Genomic DNA, 14,180 nt, shown 5'->3' with positions numbered 1-14,180 from the left:
ATTGTGTTCTTATTTCCATTGTTATTTTTTTTTTTTTCTTTATTATTTTTTTTTTTCTGGTTTGCAGAGTAGAGTGTGTGGTGAAAGAAAGAGAGACGAAAAGGAAAAGAAAAAAAGAAAAAGAAAAACATAGTTATTTTTTTTTCGTATTGGGTGTATATATAATATATTAATATTTATTTATATATATATATATTCATCCAAAGCTTGAGTTGTCATGCGCCGCTTGGGGAATGGTGCTGTCTGCTGTGCGTCAGCTGTACGTCTCTTCTGGGACCCGTACGGCCACCAGCCGGAGTCGATGTTTCTCGACCGCAAAGATCTCGAGCAGATGTACCCAACACGCAAACCAAAAACAACGGGTGGTGAGTTTGGCTACGAACGTGGACCGTATTGGGCTGCAATGCTCGTGCCAAACCCGGCCGTGCGCCTCCCACACGAACGCCGTCGTCTTAACCCAAAACCAGCAAAACGTGTTACTGTGTTTGGTGCTAGTGGTTATCTTGGGTCGGAAATAGTGCGTGAGTTCTGTGAGCATCCTGATATTGAAAAGGTTCGTGTTACCACACGTTACCCCACACTTATACCTTCTGGATCTGATCTGGATATTCTTCTTCAAAAATATCCTGAAAAGATTGAACTACATGAGTGTGATGTAACAGACCGAATTCAAGTCAATGTTGCGTCTAACGGCAGTGATACTCTTGTATTTGCTGTAGACTATCATGCTGAATACGCTAATAATAGTCATCATGACGTATTTTTAACAGGTGCTACAAATGTAAGTTGGACAGCCCGTAGTGTTCGTGCGGAACGTGTAATATTTTGTAATGGTCTGGATGCAACATTTGCTTCTGAATCTAATTACTGTGATTTCCGAGCTCGAGCAGAAGACGCTGTTGGAGCTAACCATCCTGACGCGACGATCATTCGTTTTGGTCCATTATATGGAAAGAAATATCGATACCGAGGTCTGGGTCGCTACATTTATCCAGCCTGTTTTCCTAATTCTCTAGTACAGCCAACATGGGTTGTAGATGCAGCACGTGCTGTAGTTCGCTGCTCTATGGCACATCGAGCCGTTCGGTATAAGTTTGATTTGGGAGGTCCTCAAACATTAACACACGTTGAAGCATTTCGTAATATCGCAGCACATTTTGATTCTCGTTTTGTATTCCCATGCTATCGTGGAATTGCTCGTTTTTGGGGTAAACTGTTGCCATGGACGGTGCCAAATCCATGGTTTGATGATAATTGGATTATTACTTATGAATTAGATCAGGTAAATCGTCGTAGCACTCTTTTTGATCGTTTAGCATCATGGGAACGTATTGCATATAAACCACACACAATAGAAGAAGCTGCCGCAATAGAGAAAGGGGATGTATACCTTCTTCCTCTTCACAAATTAGATGTTGCTTATAAAGCTCTTGAGGCAGCAGATAAGGCAGCATTTGATTTGGAGGAAGAAAATGCTAAGAAGTATGGTATTCATCGTGCAAAGGCAGAACCTGGTTTTGGACGTTCCGATGGATTGGAGGCACTTGCTCAGGAGATCTACCCAGGACAACAATTCCGTATCCGACCGCTTGAAGGTGCCAAGTATCCATCCACTGTGAAGAATCCAGGACCAATGGCTATTCATTAGACAGATGTAACGAGAATAATGCTTCTCGCTACTTCTTTAGTATGTATTTGTTAGTCTACCATTATTATTATTTTTTTTTTTTTCTCGGGTGGAGGGGTCGTTATTTTGGGGAAAAGAGGAGGTGGAAGGAGGAGAGATAGTCTATTAGTTTATAACTCCTTATGGGATTTTTTTTTTTTTTTTCTTGTTGCTTCACTGAAGGAACTCTGCATACTGTGTTTGTTGTCGCTCTATTTACAGTGACATTTGAAACAGTGTGTATGGAAATTGTAGAGGGGGGTTGTTCTTCCCCTAGTAGTATTGGGTCCAACAGTAGCGATAGTAGTAATTGTAAATAAATTTGTAGTGTTAGTGATGACAAGGCAAACTTGGTCTCCTCTTTTTCAATGGTATTCTCCGTTGATGATGATAATGATATCTGTGACCGCGCAGCCTTGGTTTGTTTGAGTAGCAGTTTTATTTATTTTTTTTTTTTTTTATTCCTTTGCTACTCTCTTGTTTAGTCGATATTGATGAGATGCATTTAATCCGTTTCTTTTTTTTATTGTTTTGGTTTATTTACTGCTATGTTGTTGGAAAATAAATGTATTGTGTTCTTTTATTTTTTATTTCTCTTTTATTTTTTTTTTCTTTCCTATCTGTTTTTTTTTGGCGTGATTGTTTGTTTCTTTTTAGTACCTCTTGTATTGTACAGATTGTCTACATAGGAGGTGATGTTTTCTGGTAGCAAGAAAGGACCGGCATTCAAGCCCCAGTTGCGGGTATGTTATCTCTGTGGGCAGCAGTTTGGTAGTGCATCTATTGGTATCCACATACCACAATGCTATAACAAAAAGGTTTCTCAATGGGAGATTGCTGATCCAGCAACGCGCGGAAATAAACCAAAGCATCCCGACACCGTTAACTGGAAAGGGGATGGGACAGTCAGTAACAGTAAATTAAACGATGAACAGTTTCGTGAGTTTACCGAAAATTTGGTTCCATGTCGTGGGTGTGGACGAAAATTTCTTCCTGATCGTCTTGTTGTTCACTTGCGTAGCTGTAAAGGCGATTCTGGTCGAGTGGCACCTCGGGCTAGTACTAGTAATGGTGATTTCAGTGGTGGTAGAATTGGTGGGAATACAAATGAGGGTAGATTTAACGGGAGTACCTTTTCTAGTAAAACTTCCACGCAGCGAACGCCGCGGTCACCAAGAAAAAGTACAAATGGTTCTTCCACAAGGACACCAGGATATAAGCCACAATTACCTATTTGTTATCTCTGTGGACAACAATTTGGAAGTAGTTCCATAGCGATTCATATACCACAGTGTTATGCAAAGAAACTAGCCCAATGGGAAGTGGCGGATGTACTCACACGCGGTAAACCACCAAAGCATCCAGATACAGTTAACTGGAGAGGTGAAGGAACAACTACAGAAGAATATAATGATGTACAATTTGCCGAGTTTGTAAGTAATTTGGAACCTTGTCCTAACTGTGGGAGGAAATTTCTCGCAGATCGTCTTGTTGTGCACCTTCGCTCCTGTAAACCTGGATCTACAGCAAAACCACCCCCACATCCTTCCCAAACCGGGGAAACCCAACCTTCTTCCAGACGACTTGGTACAGGAACATCAGTGGTACGAGCTGCAAGTACTGAGAATACAGAGCTGACGGCAACTAAAAATGGTGATCCAGAAAGAACGGTTGCCGCAGGAAATTCACGAAGAGTTGATCCAAAAGTAAGACGTTTACCAAAGGATGGGAAAGTAGTTCCAGAGGGGCGTACATGCTCACGATGTGGTAGTGTAGAGTATGACGCTTCTGCTAAATATTGTAGAGAGTGTGGTGCCAACCTCATTTCAAAGAATCTTCCTTCCCCGTGTACAAAGTGTGGGGAACAGATTCCAGAAGGTTCAAGATTCTGCGGTACATGTGGTGTACCCATAAACGGTGCAGCGGCTGATGAACGCACAGCAGGAGCGGAAAATGTTAATGCTCCCACTATTCGTGTAGTAGTGTGTCCAGCATGTAAAGCCATTTGTGATGCTGATGGAAATTTCTGCGATAATTGTGGAGCAGCACTTGGAGATGTTGAACCTTCTCTCTCCTCAGAAGTGACCATAAAAGAAGTTATGTACTGTAAAAATTGTTGTGAATTTATTGAAGAGCTTACGGCGAATTTCTGTGAAGAATGTGGAGGACCTTTAGAGAAAATGAATCAGAATGCTATACCTGGTGAACCACCAAATAAACCGTCTACCTTACCACCATGTGAAGTAAAAGCCCACACCGTTCCTCAAATGAAGCCAACAACTCCAAAAAAAATATCTCTAGTAAGTAGTCTGCCATCACCTACTAAGGGATCATGGGATAAAGAGAGCAAAAGTGTTAGTGATAATAATAGTAATAATAATAAAAAAAAATCTTCTAGTTCATTGGAAAAAGGAAATGAAAAATCTTCAACTAGTAAGATTCCCTCACCACCCAAGTATACTGCACCGAAAAATAATGAGGAGGACTATGAGGAGGATGTTTTTGTTGATGTTGCTCGTGTGGAGTGCAGTAATTGTGGCAGAAAGTTTGTTATGGAAGCCTTAGAACGACATGAACGTGTTTGTACCTCACAAAAGAAGCGAAAAGTCTTTAATGTGCGTGCTATGCGCCTTACTGGCACGGATGCAGAAAAAATTCAAAGATCAAGTAGTCTCACTCACTCACCAAAGTGTATCCCAAAAAAGAACTGGAGAGCAGAAAGTGAGGCATTTAGGCGCGCAATGCGTGAGGCGCGTATGGTTGATAAAGTACTAAAGTCTGGTGGAGATGCCAGAGACCTTCCACCTCCAACGTACAGTGAAAATAGTCATTATATACCTTGCCCACATTGTGGTAGAAAATTTGCCCCGGATGTGGCAGAACGACACATTCCTCGATGCGCAACCACAGTAAACAAACCCAAACCACCTCCAAGGAGAAGATGAGAACAAATTGAAACAAATAATGAAGTACCAAAATATGAACAATAAGATAAGGAAATAGTAGTGAATGTTTATATATATATATATATATATATATATATATATATATATATGTATGGGTTAACTACTACATTTTTCTGTACAAATCCACCCTGTCCTTTCTACCCCTCGTGTTTTCTTTTTTTTTTTTTTACTTGTACCATGTACAAATGGACCATGCAGTGTTTGTTGTCACTCATTTATTTTAAGTGACAAGGATAATTGTTGGTTCTTGCTTTTTTTTTTCTTATTTTTGTTGTTAATTCAAACGTTCTCTTTGCCATTTGTGGTTGACATCATGTATAGATCTCTGCTATTCATTGACGTGGTCTGTTTCTTTTTTTTTTGTCTCGGTTTTTTCCCTTTGCTGTTTTAAACAAGGTGAGCTGGGGGGACTAGAAGAAGAAGAAGAAGAAGAAGAAAAGGACAAGAAAGAAAAAGAAGAAACTAATAAGAGTACTCCCATATCTAGAAAGTGTAAGGAGTAGAGAGATACTTTATTAATCATGTTTCGTCGGTGTCAGCGGCGATGTATGAATCGTGGGCATCTGGCCCCTACACCGTCCAAGTACTCGGATCGCCCCGGTATGTGGGGACCCGGCGCGGGGCCAGTGAAGGACACACTTGCCCGGCGAACAATGTTCTATCGAATGGTTGTAATGAATAAAATCGGGCGTTTGACAAAACCCTTTCGAACAAATCGTGCTCGATGGATTTGGCGTAAAACCCAGTTACAGCTATGGAAAACATTTGTTATGACGATGGTCTTTATGTGTGCGGTGCTCTTTGGGAATATTTGGATTTCTTTCGTGTATCATGCGTACACGGTAGGTCCTACCACTCCTGTTCTGGAGCGAAAGGTACGTGAGCATCGTGTTTCCAAACAAATTCTTCAAATGGTTAGGGAGAGGGAAAAGGAAATAGTAGCGGAGGAGGAATTAGAAACGGCGAAGAAAACAATAGAAGCACAGAAAGCTTCACATTAAAGCTGAAGGAAGAGGATGAGTTTGGGAAATAAGCTCATATTTCCTTTTTCATTCTATTTTTTCTGCTTGTGGGGTATTCACTTGCATCAAGTAAAACTCAAAGAAAAACAAAAACATGAAACAAAGTCCACATTTTGTTTTTTTCTTTTTTTTATATATTCATCCTCTTTTTTTTTTTTTTGTACGTCCCCTTAGTATTTGTGTAACGTAAATGTTTTTTTGTTATTATTATTATTCTTTGGTTTCTCTTTTTTCACTTCTCCTTTTCTTTCTCTCTTTTTTTCTTTTCGCTCTGTTAGAGTGGAATTGTGCAACGCCAAAGAAAAAAAAAAACAAAATGGACATGCAATTATTAAGCTCAAAACTAGATGAGGTTCTGCACAGATTTGCTACTCGTAATGAGAAGAGCGATAATACTGATGCTGCTGCTGCTGCTGCTACTACTTCTGGTGGTGATGGTAGTGATAGTGATGCTCTTTTCTCCGACGTCACCTTTCTTATACAGTGTGTTGAAGAGATGACAACATCTGTAAAGGAGACGGGGAATTCCCCTCCTGTGAAGACACTTGAGGAGCTGCGTGTACTTGGAAGTGTGTGTTGGAATATGACTGTGCGCCACTCTTCCAGAGAAGATGGTGTGGAAGAGCAAAAGTTGCGTGCTTCTCTGCGTGATTTTGCCACGAGAGCTTTTCTTCTTGGGAACTATGCATACTCTGGAAAAAATGTTTGTCACAGTTATTTTACACAACATCCACGTGAGGCTGAACAATGTGTAGTAATGTGTCTGAAGACCTCACGGGATTTATCTCTTTGTGGTATAATTAATAATGCAAAGGAATTATTATCTGTGGGTGAAGTGATTGCTTCATATATTTCTGCAGGAGTGAAAAACAGTCTCACACATCTTAAGCATCGCAACATAAGTTGGGAGTTTGCATATACAAATATGGATATTTTGTGGAATGTGGGAAATTACAGGGAATCATGTCAGGCAGCCGAAAAACTCACACAAATGTTATTAAAAGATAGTAGTCTACAGCGTGAGCACAGAGAAACATTCTTTCGCTTTGTATTTACTATTGGTAATGGTAGTGTTCCTCTGAGTGAGGAATCTTATATTCGAACAATGTTAAATTATTCTATTGAAGTACAGAATCATTTTAAGTTGACTGGAACAAAAGATCCAGAACATCATCTAATCATGCTTCGTGGTTCTACTTTGGAGCAAATGGCACTTTCTTGTCTTCGTGAGGGAAATGCAAAAGATGCAGTACCATGGGCAGAGAGTGCAGATACATTGCTTCACTCCACTACTTCTTCCTTACTACGTCTGAAAGTAACTGCGGAGTCTGGTATGGAAAGAGAAGCTATTTTGCTGCTTCACGAATATGTTCAGAGATCAGATGTCTCAGTAGATGAAGCAGTAGCAGCTTGTTTTGAACTTCACAAACTTTTGAAAAATGCAAGAGACGGCATTATAGAAGGTATGCAATTACTTTACTTTAAAGTAAAGGATTCTACATTAGGTGAATATGTAGCTTTTCGATTTATACAACTTTTATTACATGATGGTAGTTTAGTATCATGTAAAAGAGCATTAGAAATTTTAAAAAATGAAGGCATAAACTTTGAAGATACTAAATCTCGTCGTTATTGTTTTATCTGGTTATGGGAACTTAGTGAAAATACAGATTTTACACGTTCTGAAATTCTACAATGTCTTGAAACGGCATTACGATTTAAAGAATGTGCCAGTGAATCGGAAATTAATATTCTTCAACTTCGTTTATGTGCGGAGTATATATCCCACTATGAAGAGTCTCATTATACCAATGCATTAACTAATGCAAAAGATATACTCCTTAAATTAACAGAGAAGAAATTACAGTGTATTTTTACTCATTCTTTATTATTTAAAATTGCCGTATTGGAGTCACAAGAGACTGAAGTTGAGAATGAATTAAAATCTCTAATGAAATGTGAACCGGTAGAGATGGTGGGTTCTGCACTTTGTAGTGCAATAAATTACTCTTTAAAGTGTAACTACCTTCATGGAGTTTCTTTGGCAGCATCATATGCATTATTTTCATCATCTACCTTTTTGGATGCTCCATCTGAACTTGAGGTATTGCGAGTCTACGTTGCCTCACTCTTAAGTAATACTTGTACTTGCTCTGATGAACAATTACGTGTACTGGTAGAGCGCTTTCGGTCTCTAATTTCTGATCAATCTGCTACAATTTCCTTAACACATGATGAAGTGATTTGGTGGGCGCAGGCTTTTTTGTTAGTGGGTTCCGAGTTTACGGATGGACCTGGGCATACAAGCGTTTCTGCCTTTTCAGCGGCAACCCTTACTGTGATGTGTGATCCAAATCCTGGTAATGAACTTTCAAAATCCTTATTATGTGCTAGTATTTTGTGTACCTTGGATGATGAATTTCAATTGTTTATTACAGGTCGTCCTTGTATGGAACTATGTGATCTTAATGATCGATTACAGTTATGCAAAAAGAATTTTTCAACTCTATCTAGTAGAGAATCTCGTATTATTCTTTTACTTTCTGAGGCTGAGAGTCACCTTCGTGAACCTTCTTCGGAAACCACAGATAAAATAGATACTATTATAAAAGAATTAACTCTTGTACCAGCAGCTTTTGAAGATTATGAGGGATTGGCTGATGGTGCCTCTTTTATAGCCTCGCAGTTTACAACAGAGCATGCATTTTTACACGGAATTGTTATGAAACTTTATATGCAAGCTGTCCGTGTAGTGATAAATACTGGATCTTTATTTATGGTGCTTAGTGGTGATAAGGATGAAGAGAGTGCTAACTGTATTACAGATACTCTGTTATGTCTTTATAAATCTTTTTTACTTGCCTTTGACCGAACAGAACAAATGGTTGTGGTACAACAATTAATTGAATTGCTTTCACTTACAATAGAAGAAGTAACAATTACTGCATTTATTAAACGTTGTCATGCAGATAGTATGTGGTCAGTAATAACAAATTCCATGTCCTATATGGTACTTTTTCTTGAGTATTTTGCTGTGGAATCTTGGAATAATTCTGTCTTTTACATGCATCTTGCCGATACAACGAAACAGAAGGAGTGGGCGCAGATTGCTTGGGTATTGGTCAATGTTCTTCCTGAGACCAACAATGTTGCTTCTGCCCTCTTGGCTTTAAAGTCTATTATTCCTCTTTGATTTTATAATTTTTTTTTTTTATGGGTTTGTAGAAAATTTATTATTATTATTATTATTATTATTATTATTATTATTATTATTTTATTTTATGGTTATCTTTTCCATATATTATATGCAAATGTGGAAAAGCTTAAGAGTCTTCTTATTTTTTTAATTAGTTTTATCTACAGATGGGGTTAACTGGGTACAGAAGGGTATTTATTTTGAGGATAACGTTTCTAAATATCAATGGATGAACTTTCTTCTTTTTTCTTTGTATCTCGCTATATATATATATATATATATATATATATATTCTTTCTACATATTTGTACCTTTTCCTCTTTCTACTTTCTTTTTTCTCTCTCTCTCTCTCTCTCTATCCTTACAGTTACTTTTTTTTTTTTAGAAAAAGCATAATGCTTTCTAACCAAACTGATGAAAGGATGTTGCGGGAACCAGCAGGGACACCGACACCCGAAGTAAGCGGAGAGGATGAAATTTCACTCGTTTCAATGAGGGAAGGAGGGAGGTTAGAACGGATTGTTACTCCAAGAATCGTTCTCTTTATTTTTACTGCTCTTAACTTCATAACATATTATGATCGTGGGGCAATTGCCGGGTCTTTGGCTGTTATCAAAGAAGATCAAAGAATTTCTGGTTCGTCGCGGATCCTTTCGGATACTCAAACTGGTTTCATCGTGTCAGGCTTTATGATTGGTTTCATGACGACAAGTCCTATTTTCGCAGCTTTCGGTGGAGTTATATCTTCTAAGTGGATGATAACCGCTGGAATGATTGCTTGGGGAATTGCATGTATTGGTACAGCACTTGCCCGTTCTTATGTATTTCTTCTAATTTGTCGAATTATTGTGGGTGTTGGAGAAGCCGCTTTTGTAGGATACACTGTCACTATTATAGACCAAATTGCACCTCTAAACTCCCGAACATTGTGGATAGGCACGTTCTATTCCATGATTCCAGTGGGAACAGCAGTAGGAATGGCTCTTGGTGGTATTATAAGTTCTTTCGGTGTTATTGGCCCCCTTGAAGGATGGAGAGTCGTTTTTTTATCTGAAGTATTGGTGGCCGTTCCCATTGTTTTAACCGTGGTATTTTTACCTAGAAAATATAACTTGCTTCAGAGTTCTGAAGAAGAGTATGTACCTTTTCACAGAGCGACCTTTGCATTATTTAAAAATCCTATTTATCTTCTTGTTGTTTTTGGTTATGCAATGTATTCTTTTGTGGTTGGAGCTATTTCGGTATGGGCTATTCCTATGCTTGTGCAAGGACCGATGCAACTTTTGAATTTGACTGCTTCAATCATTATGGGAGGTGTTACTGCGGTAACTGGTGTTTTTGGTTCTGTGGCAGGAGGTATTCTCGTCGACAAAATGGGCGGAAGTCTTGGTGATGTAGGGGTAATGAAATGTCAGTTATTTGATGTACTTATGATTGCGCTTTGTGTTCCTTTAGGTATTTTGGCGTTGTGTATGCAATTTCTTCCAGTGTTTATTCCAATATTAGTTATCTCCGTTTTTGCTCTCTTTGCAGTGACCGCACCTGTTAACGCTTCTATTCTTACGGTAGTACCAAGAGAACTGAGGACATATGCAGTAAGCTATTCTGTTTTTCTTATTCATGCATTTGGAGATTTTCCGTCACCAACGTTTGTTGGATTGCTGTCGGACCGTTTATTTTCAAAAGGGTGTCCAAATCATGATCATGATTCTTGTGTCCTTGATACTATTAATCAATGTCAGTGGGTGAATAATACCAAGGAGGACTCCACAGGACACTGTGTCAATGAATTCCAATTACGCAATGCATTATTAGTAGTATTTTCAATTCTGTTTTTGGCTATTCCAAGTTGGTTATTGGTATATCTTCTTCTTTGGAGAAGACGGACAGTCGCATCCTCTACAACAAATACAGGTAATAGTTCATCGGATGGGGATGAGCAAGGGTACAACTCCATATTACCAACAGGTATACAAATCACCGACCGCGAAAAGCAATAGTTAAAAAAGAAAAAAAAAAAAAAACAATAATGGAATACTGATAAACGCCAAATAAAAAAATTTTTTTTTGTTCTTGTTTTTAGTTAACATAAAGGAACCAAAAATAGAAAAAAAGTGTGCCAGGACGGAAAAAAAAAAAAGTGGCTATGATCTACAATATAATCGACAATTCTTCAAGATGATATCAATAAATATTTATTATTCCTTTTTTTTTCGTTCTTACCATATGTGCAACCTATCGTATTATATATATATGTGTGTGCATATATAATACATGTTGAGCTGGGTTGAACATGTGTGTGTGTGGTTAAGTTATTACAGGAAATATGCTCTAAACTCTGATGGATTAACATTCTCTTTCCACTTCCCCCCCACACCCCCCTCGTCCTCCTTTCTTAATAGCCTCGCCCTACTAACTTTTTTCTAATGATTCCTTTTCCCCTGTATATATATATATATATATATATATATATATTCTCGGTACCGCATGTTGTGATACTTTTGTGCGTATGTTTTCTTTCTCGTACAGATTCAGTTGTATATATGTTTTATATATAAATATATAAATATATATATATATATATATATATATTATGGAAAGAGAAATAAGAAAACTATGATGTATGTATTTCTCTTTTATTACAATATTCTGTCGCTTTTTTTTTATATATATATTCTATTTGAATGAAGAATGTCAGTTAGAGATGACGCAAGGGTCATCCATGTTTATGTGGAGGATCAGTCTGTAGTTCTTGCCGATGATGTGCATGACTGGTTGAAGATTATTGACGAAGTTGATGAAATGAAGGTACAGTATGATACAGCACAGCAACGGCTTTTCTACTGGGTGCGTTTTAAACACGTTTTTGCCGCACAACAAGCAGTAAATTACCTTGATGGAGAACGACTAAAGAATACTGTTGTTCATATCACTTCAAACTTCTATACAAAACGATCCCCAGTCAGTATAAATGAAGTGAATGATGTGAAAGAAGCTTTAGAGAAAGAGCAAAGGATTCCAGAGAAGCTGAACTTACCAATGAATCATCAAATGCCATCTGATCTACAAATGGACGCTGCGTTGGTTAATACTATACCGGTATTACTTTCTGACTCTGAAAAGAAGAATGAATATCAAGAACTGGTACAGAAACTAAAAAAACTACAAGAAACATATTTTCACGTGCAGAAGACGTTGGAGAAAACTGAGGAGGATATACATAAAACGGATGAAGAGGTGAAGAAGCTCTTGCTAGGAAATAATAATAATAATAATAATAATAATAATAATAGTGACCTAACAGAGAAAAAAACGGAGGATGAGGGTGATGATATTGTAGATGAGAAGGGGGAGAATGGACAAAGTAGGCGAATCCACAACACTGTGTACATCCCCATTTCTCTGTGTGATCCGGCAAGTATCATAACTAAATTAGCCAAATACGTCGGTCCTATAACGGATTACATCTTCTTACTATCTCCTGAAAAGAATTCCTTCCAAGCAGTAGTTGAATTCTTTCACGCCAATGATGCAATTTTAGCTTTGCAGATTCTTACAGGGGGTTTGGATGAAGCTTCGATGATTGGAAAAAAGCGCAGACGATTAGATGAGAATGTGGAAGAAGTTTTCTTGTCTTTAAGTTCATTTGGTTGGACCAATGATACATCGGTAGGTCCATTACATTTCTTGTATGATCCTTCTGTCGTGCTTCTCGCAGCAAAAGGGAATGCCATCAATGCTACTACTATGGATTCATGCTTGTAGAGAAAACGAAAAGGTTAATTTCACTCAACTGAATGGATTTCAAGGTCTTCACAGTCTCTTCAGAAACAGGAAGATTTTCTTTACTAATGAAGGGATATTATTATTATTATTATTATTATTATTATTATTATTATTATTTTAATTATTATTGCTCCGTTCACGTTTCGATTATTATGTGTATTTAATTACTATAATAATATTTATGTTTTTTTCTTTTTCTCTTTTTTTTATTTCTTTTCGAATTTTCCCTTTTCTTATTAAGGAAAATACACATAAATAACAAGTAACTATCGAAAGAAAGATAATGACTCATTTGCCGGTAACCGTTGAGGCGCCAATTAACATTGCCTTCATAAAGTATTGGGGAAAACGTCAAGGTGGTGAAACTCTGATTTTACCAACAAATGACTCATTTAGCATAACACTTTCTACAAAACCTTTTCGAAGCAAAACATCTGTCTTACTATGCGATGATATTGAAGAAGATACTCTTATTCTTAATGGTGTAAAGACAGATGTACGCAATACACCCCGAATTCAGTCTGTGCTTGCCTATGTGCGCGATACGTGCCCCCCCGAGCTGAAGGATAAACGTGCTTATATCGTTTCAGAGAACAATTTTCCCACTGCTGCTGGTATGGCTTCTTCAGCTAGTGGTTATTGTGCTCTTGCGGCGGCTTTAGTACGAGCCTTTAACTCAACTGCAAATATTTCAATGCTTGCTCGTTTGGGTTCTGGGAGTGCTTGTCGCAGCGCTTTTGGAGGATTTGTAATATGGAATAAAGGGGAAAAACCAGATGGAAGTGATTGTGTGGCAACTCAGTTTGTTGACGAGAATTATTGGCCTGAAATGCAGGTTATGTGCGCCGTTTTGCAAGGTGAAAAGAAAGACACTTCAAGTACAGCAGGAATGCAACAATCTTTAAAAACTTCACCTTTAATGCCAAAGCGTATTTCCACAACTGTACCAGAGCGTATGAAAATTGTTTCAGATGCCATAAAAGCCAAAGATTTCTCTACTTTTGCAGAAATTGCTATGAGTGAATCAGATGATTTACAAGAAATATGCGCTACAACAGAACCACGGATACAGTATGCCACAGAGGACAGTTACGCTATGATTCGCCTTGTAAAAGCGTATAATGCTAAAAAAGGACATCCAACTTTGGCCTATACATTTGATGCAGGAGCCAATTGTTTTCTCTTTGTTCTTAAAAAAGATCTCCCAGAAGTTGTTTCAATGTTGATGGAACATTTTCCAACACCATATGAACGTTTTTGTTTTAATGATGAAGCGTTATTGGAAAAAGTTAAAACCACAACAGTTACTGAAAAATACCAAAATCTCATTCAATACCCTAAAAAACCTTTTGTGATGTTACTTCAATCTCCTGTCGGGTCTGGCGTGCGATACCTGTCGGAATCGGAATCTCTAATTCCAAGCAAAAAATGACACCGTATCACTGGGAATTGAAAAAAATAAAAAAAAAAAAAACTTCTAGAAATGGGGGAAAAAAAAAAAGGGAGTGCGGCGGCGGAAGGGTTTTTTTTTTTTTTTTTTCTTT

At 37.9% G+C, this 14,180-nt stretch overlaps 7 protein-coding genes across 7 annotated transcripts; all 7 read left to right on the top strand.

The window, feature by feature from the left end:
* Window positions 1–217: 217 nt before the first annotated feature.
* TM35_000033510 (putative NADH-ubiquinone oxidoreductase complex I subunit, FT) lies at window positions 218–1,648 on the top strand (the record flags this gene model as incomplete). Its single annotated transcript, XM_029022118.1, has 1 exon — window positions 218–1,648. One exon carries the CDS (start codon window positions 218–220, stop codon window positions 1,646–1,648), a length of 1,431 nt encoding a protein of 476 aa, XP_028886664.1.
* A 713-nt stretch (window positions 1,649–2,361) lies between these two features.
* On the top strand, window positions 2,362–4,611 carry TM35_000033500 (uncharacterized protein; the record flags this gene model as incomplete). Its single annotated transcript, XM_029022117.1, has 1 exon — window positions 2,362–4,611. One exon carries the CDS (start codon window positions 2,362–2,364, stop codon window positions 4,609–4,611), a length of 2,250 nt encoding a protein of 749 aa, XP_028886663.1.
* A 542-nt stretch (window positions 4,612–5,153) lies between these two features.
* Window positions 5,154–5,633, top strand: TM35_000033490 (uncharacterized protein; the record flags this gene model as incomplete). The annotated part of the gene is made up of 1 exon (XM_029022116.1): window positions 5,154–5,633. One exon carries the CDS (start codon window positions 5,154–5,156, stop codon window positions 5,631–5,633), a length of 480 nt encoding a protein of 159 aa, XP_028886662.1.
* Window positions 5,634–5,970: 337 nt separating this feature from the next.
* Window positions 5,971–8,847, top strand: TM35_000033480 (uncharacterized protein; the record flags this gene model as incomplete). The annotated part of the gene is made up of 1 exon (XM_029022115.1): window positions 5,971–8,847. One exon carries the CDS (start codon window positions 5,971–5,973, stop codon window positions 8,845–8,847), a length of 2,877 nt encoding a protein of 958 aa, XP_028886661.1.
* Window positions 8,848–9,245: 398 nt separating this feature from the next.
* Window positions 9,246–10,850, top strand: TM35_000033470 (putative transporter; the record flags this gene model as incomplete). Its single annotated transcript, XM_029022114.1, has 1 exon — window positions 9,246–10,850. The coding sequence occupies one exon, from the start codon at window positions 9,246–9,248 to the stop codon at window positions 10,848–10,850; it is 1,605 nt and encodes a 534-aa protein (XP_028886660.1).
* Window positions 10,851–11,541: 691 nt separating this feature from the next.
* On the top strand, window positions 11,542–12,615 carry TM35_000033460 (uncharacterized protein; the record flags this gene model as incomplete). The annotated part of the gene is made up of 1 exon (XM_029022113.1): window positions 11,542–12,615. One exon carries the CDS (start codon window positions 11,542–11,544, stop codon window positions 12,613–12,615), a length of 1,074 nt encoding a protein of 357 aa, XP_028886659.1.
* A 304-nt stretch (window positions 12,616–12,919) lies between these two features.
* Window positions 12,920–14,068, top strand: TM35_000033450 (diphosphomevalonate decarboxylase; the record flags this gene model as incomplete). Its single annotated transcript, XM_029022112.1, has 1 exon — window positions 12,920–14,068. One exon carries the CDS (start codon window positions 12,920–12,922, stop codon window positions 14,066–14,068), a length of 1,149 nt encoding a protein of 382 aa, XP_028886658.1.
* Window positions 14,069–14,180: the final 112 nt, after the last annotated feature.

The sequence above is a fragment of the Trypanosoma theileri genome (genome assembly GCF_002087225.1).
Source record: "Trypanosoma theileri isolate Edinburgh chromosome Unknown TM35_Tth_3_V1, whole genome shotgun sequence".
Classification (NCBI taxonomy): Eukaryota; Euglenozoa; class Kinetoplastea; order Trypanosomatida; family Trypanosomatidae; genus Trypanosoma; species Trypanosoma theileri.
Note: the sequence above shows the minus strand (reverse complement) of the source record. Positions and strands in the feature narration are given on the sequence as shown.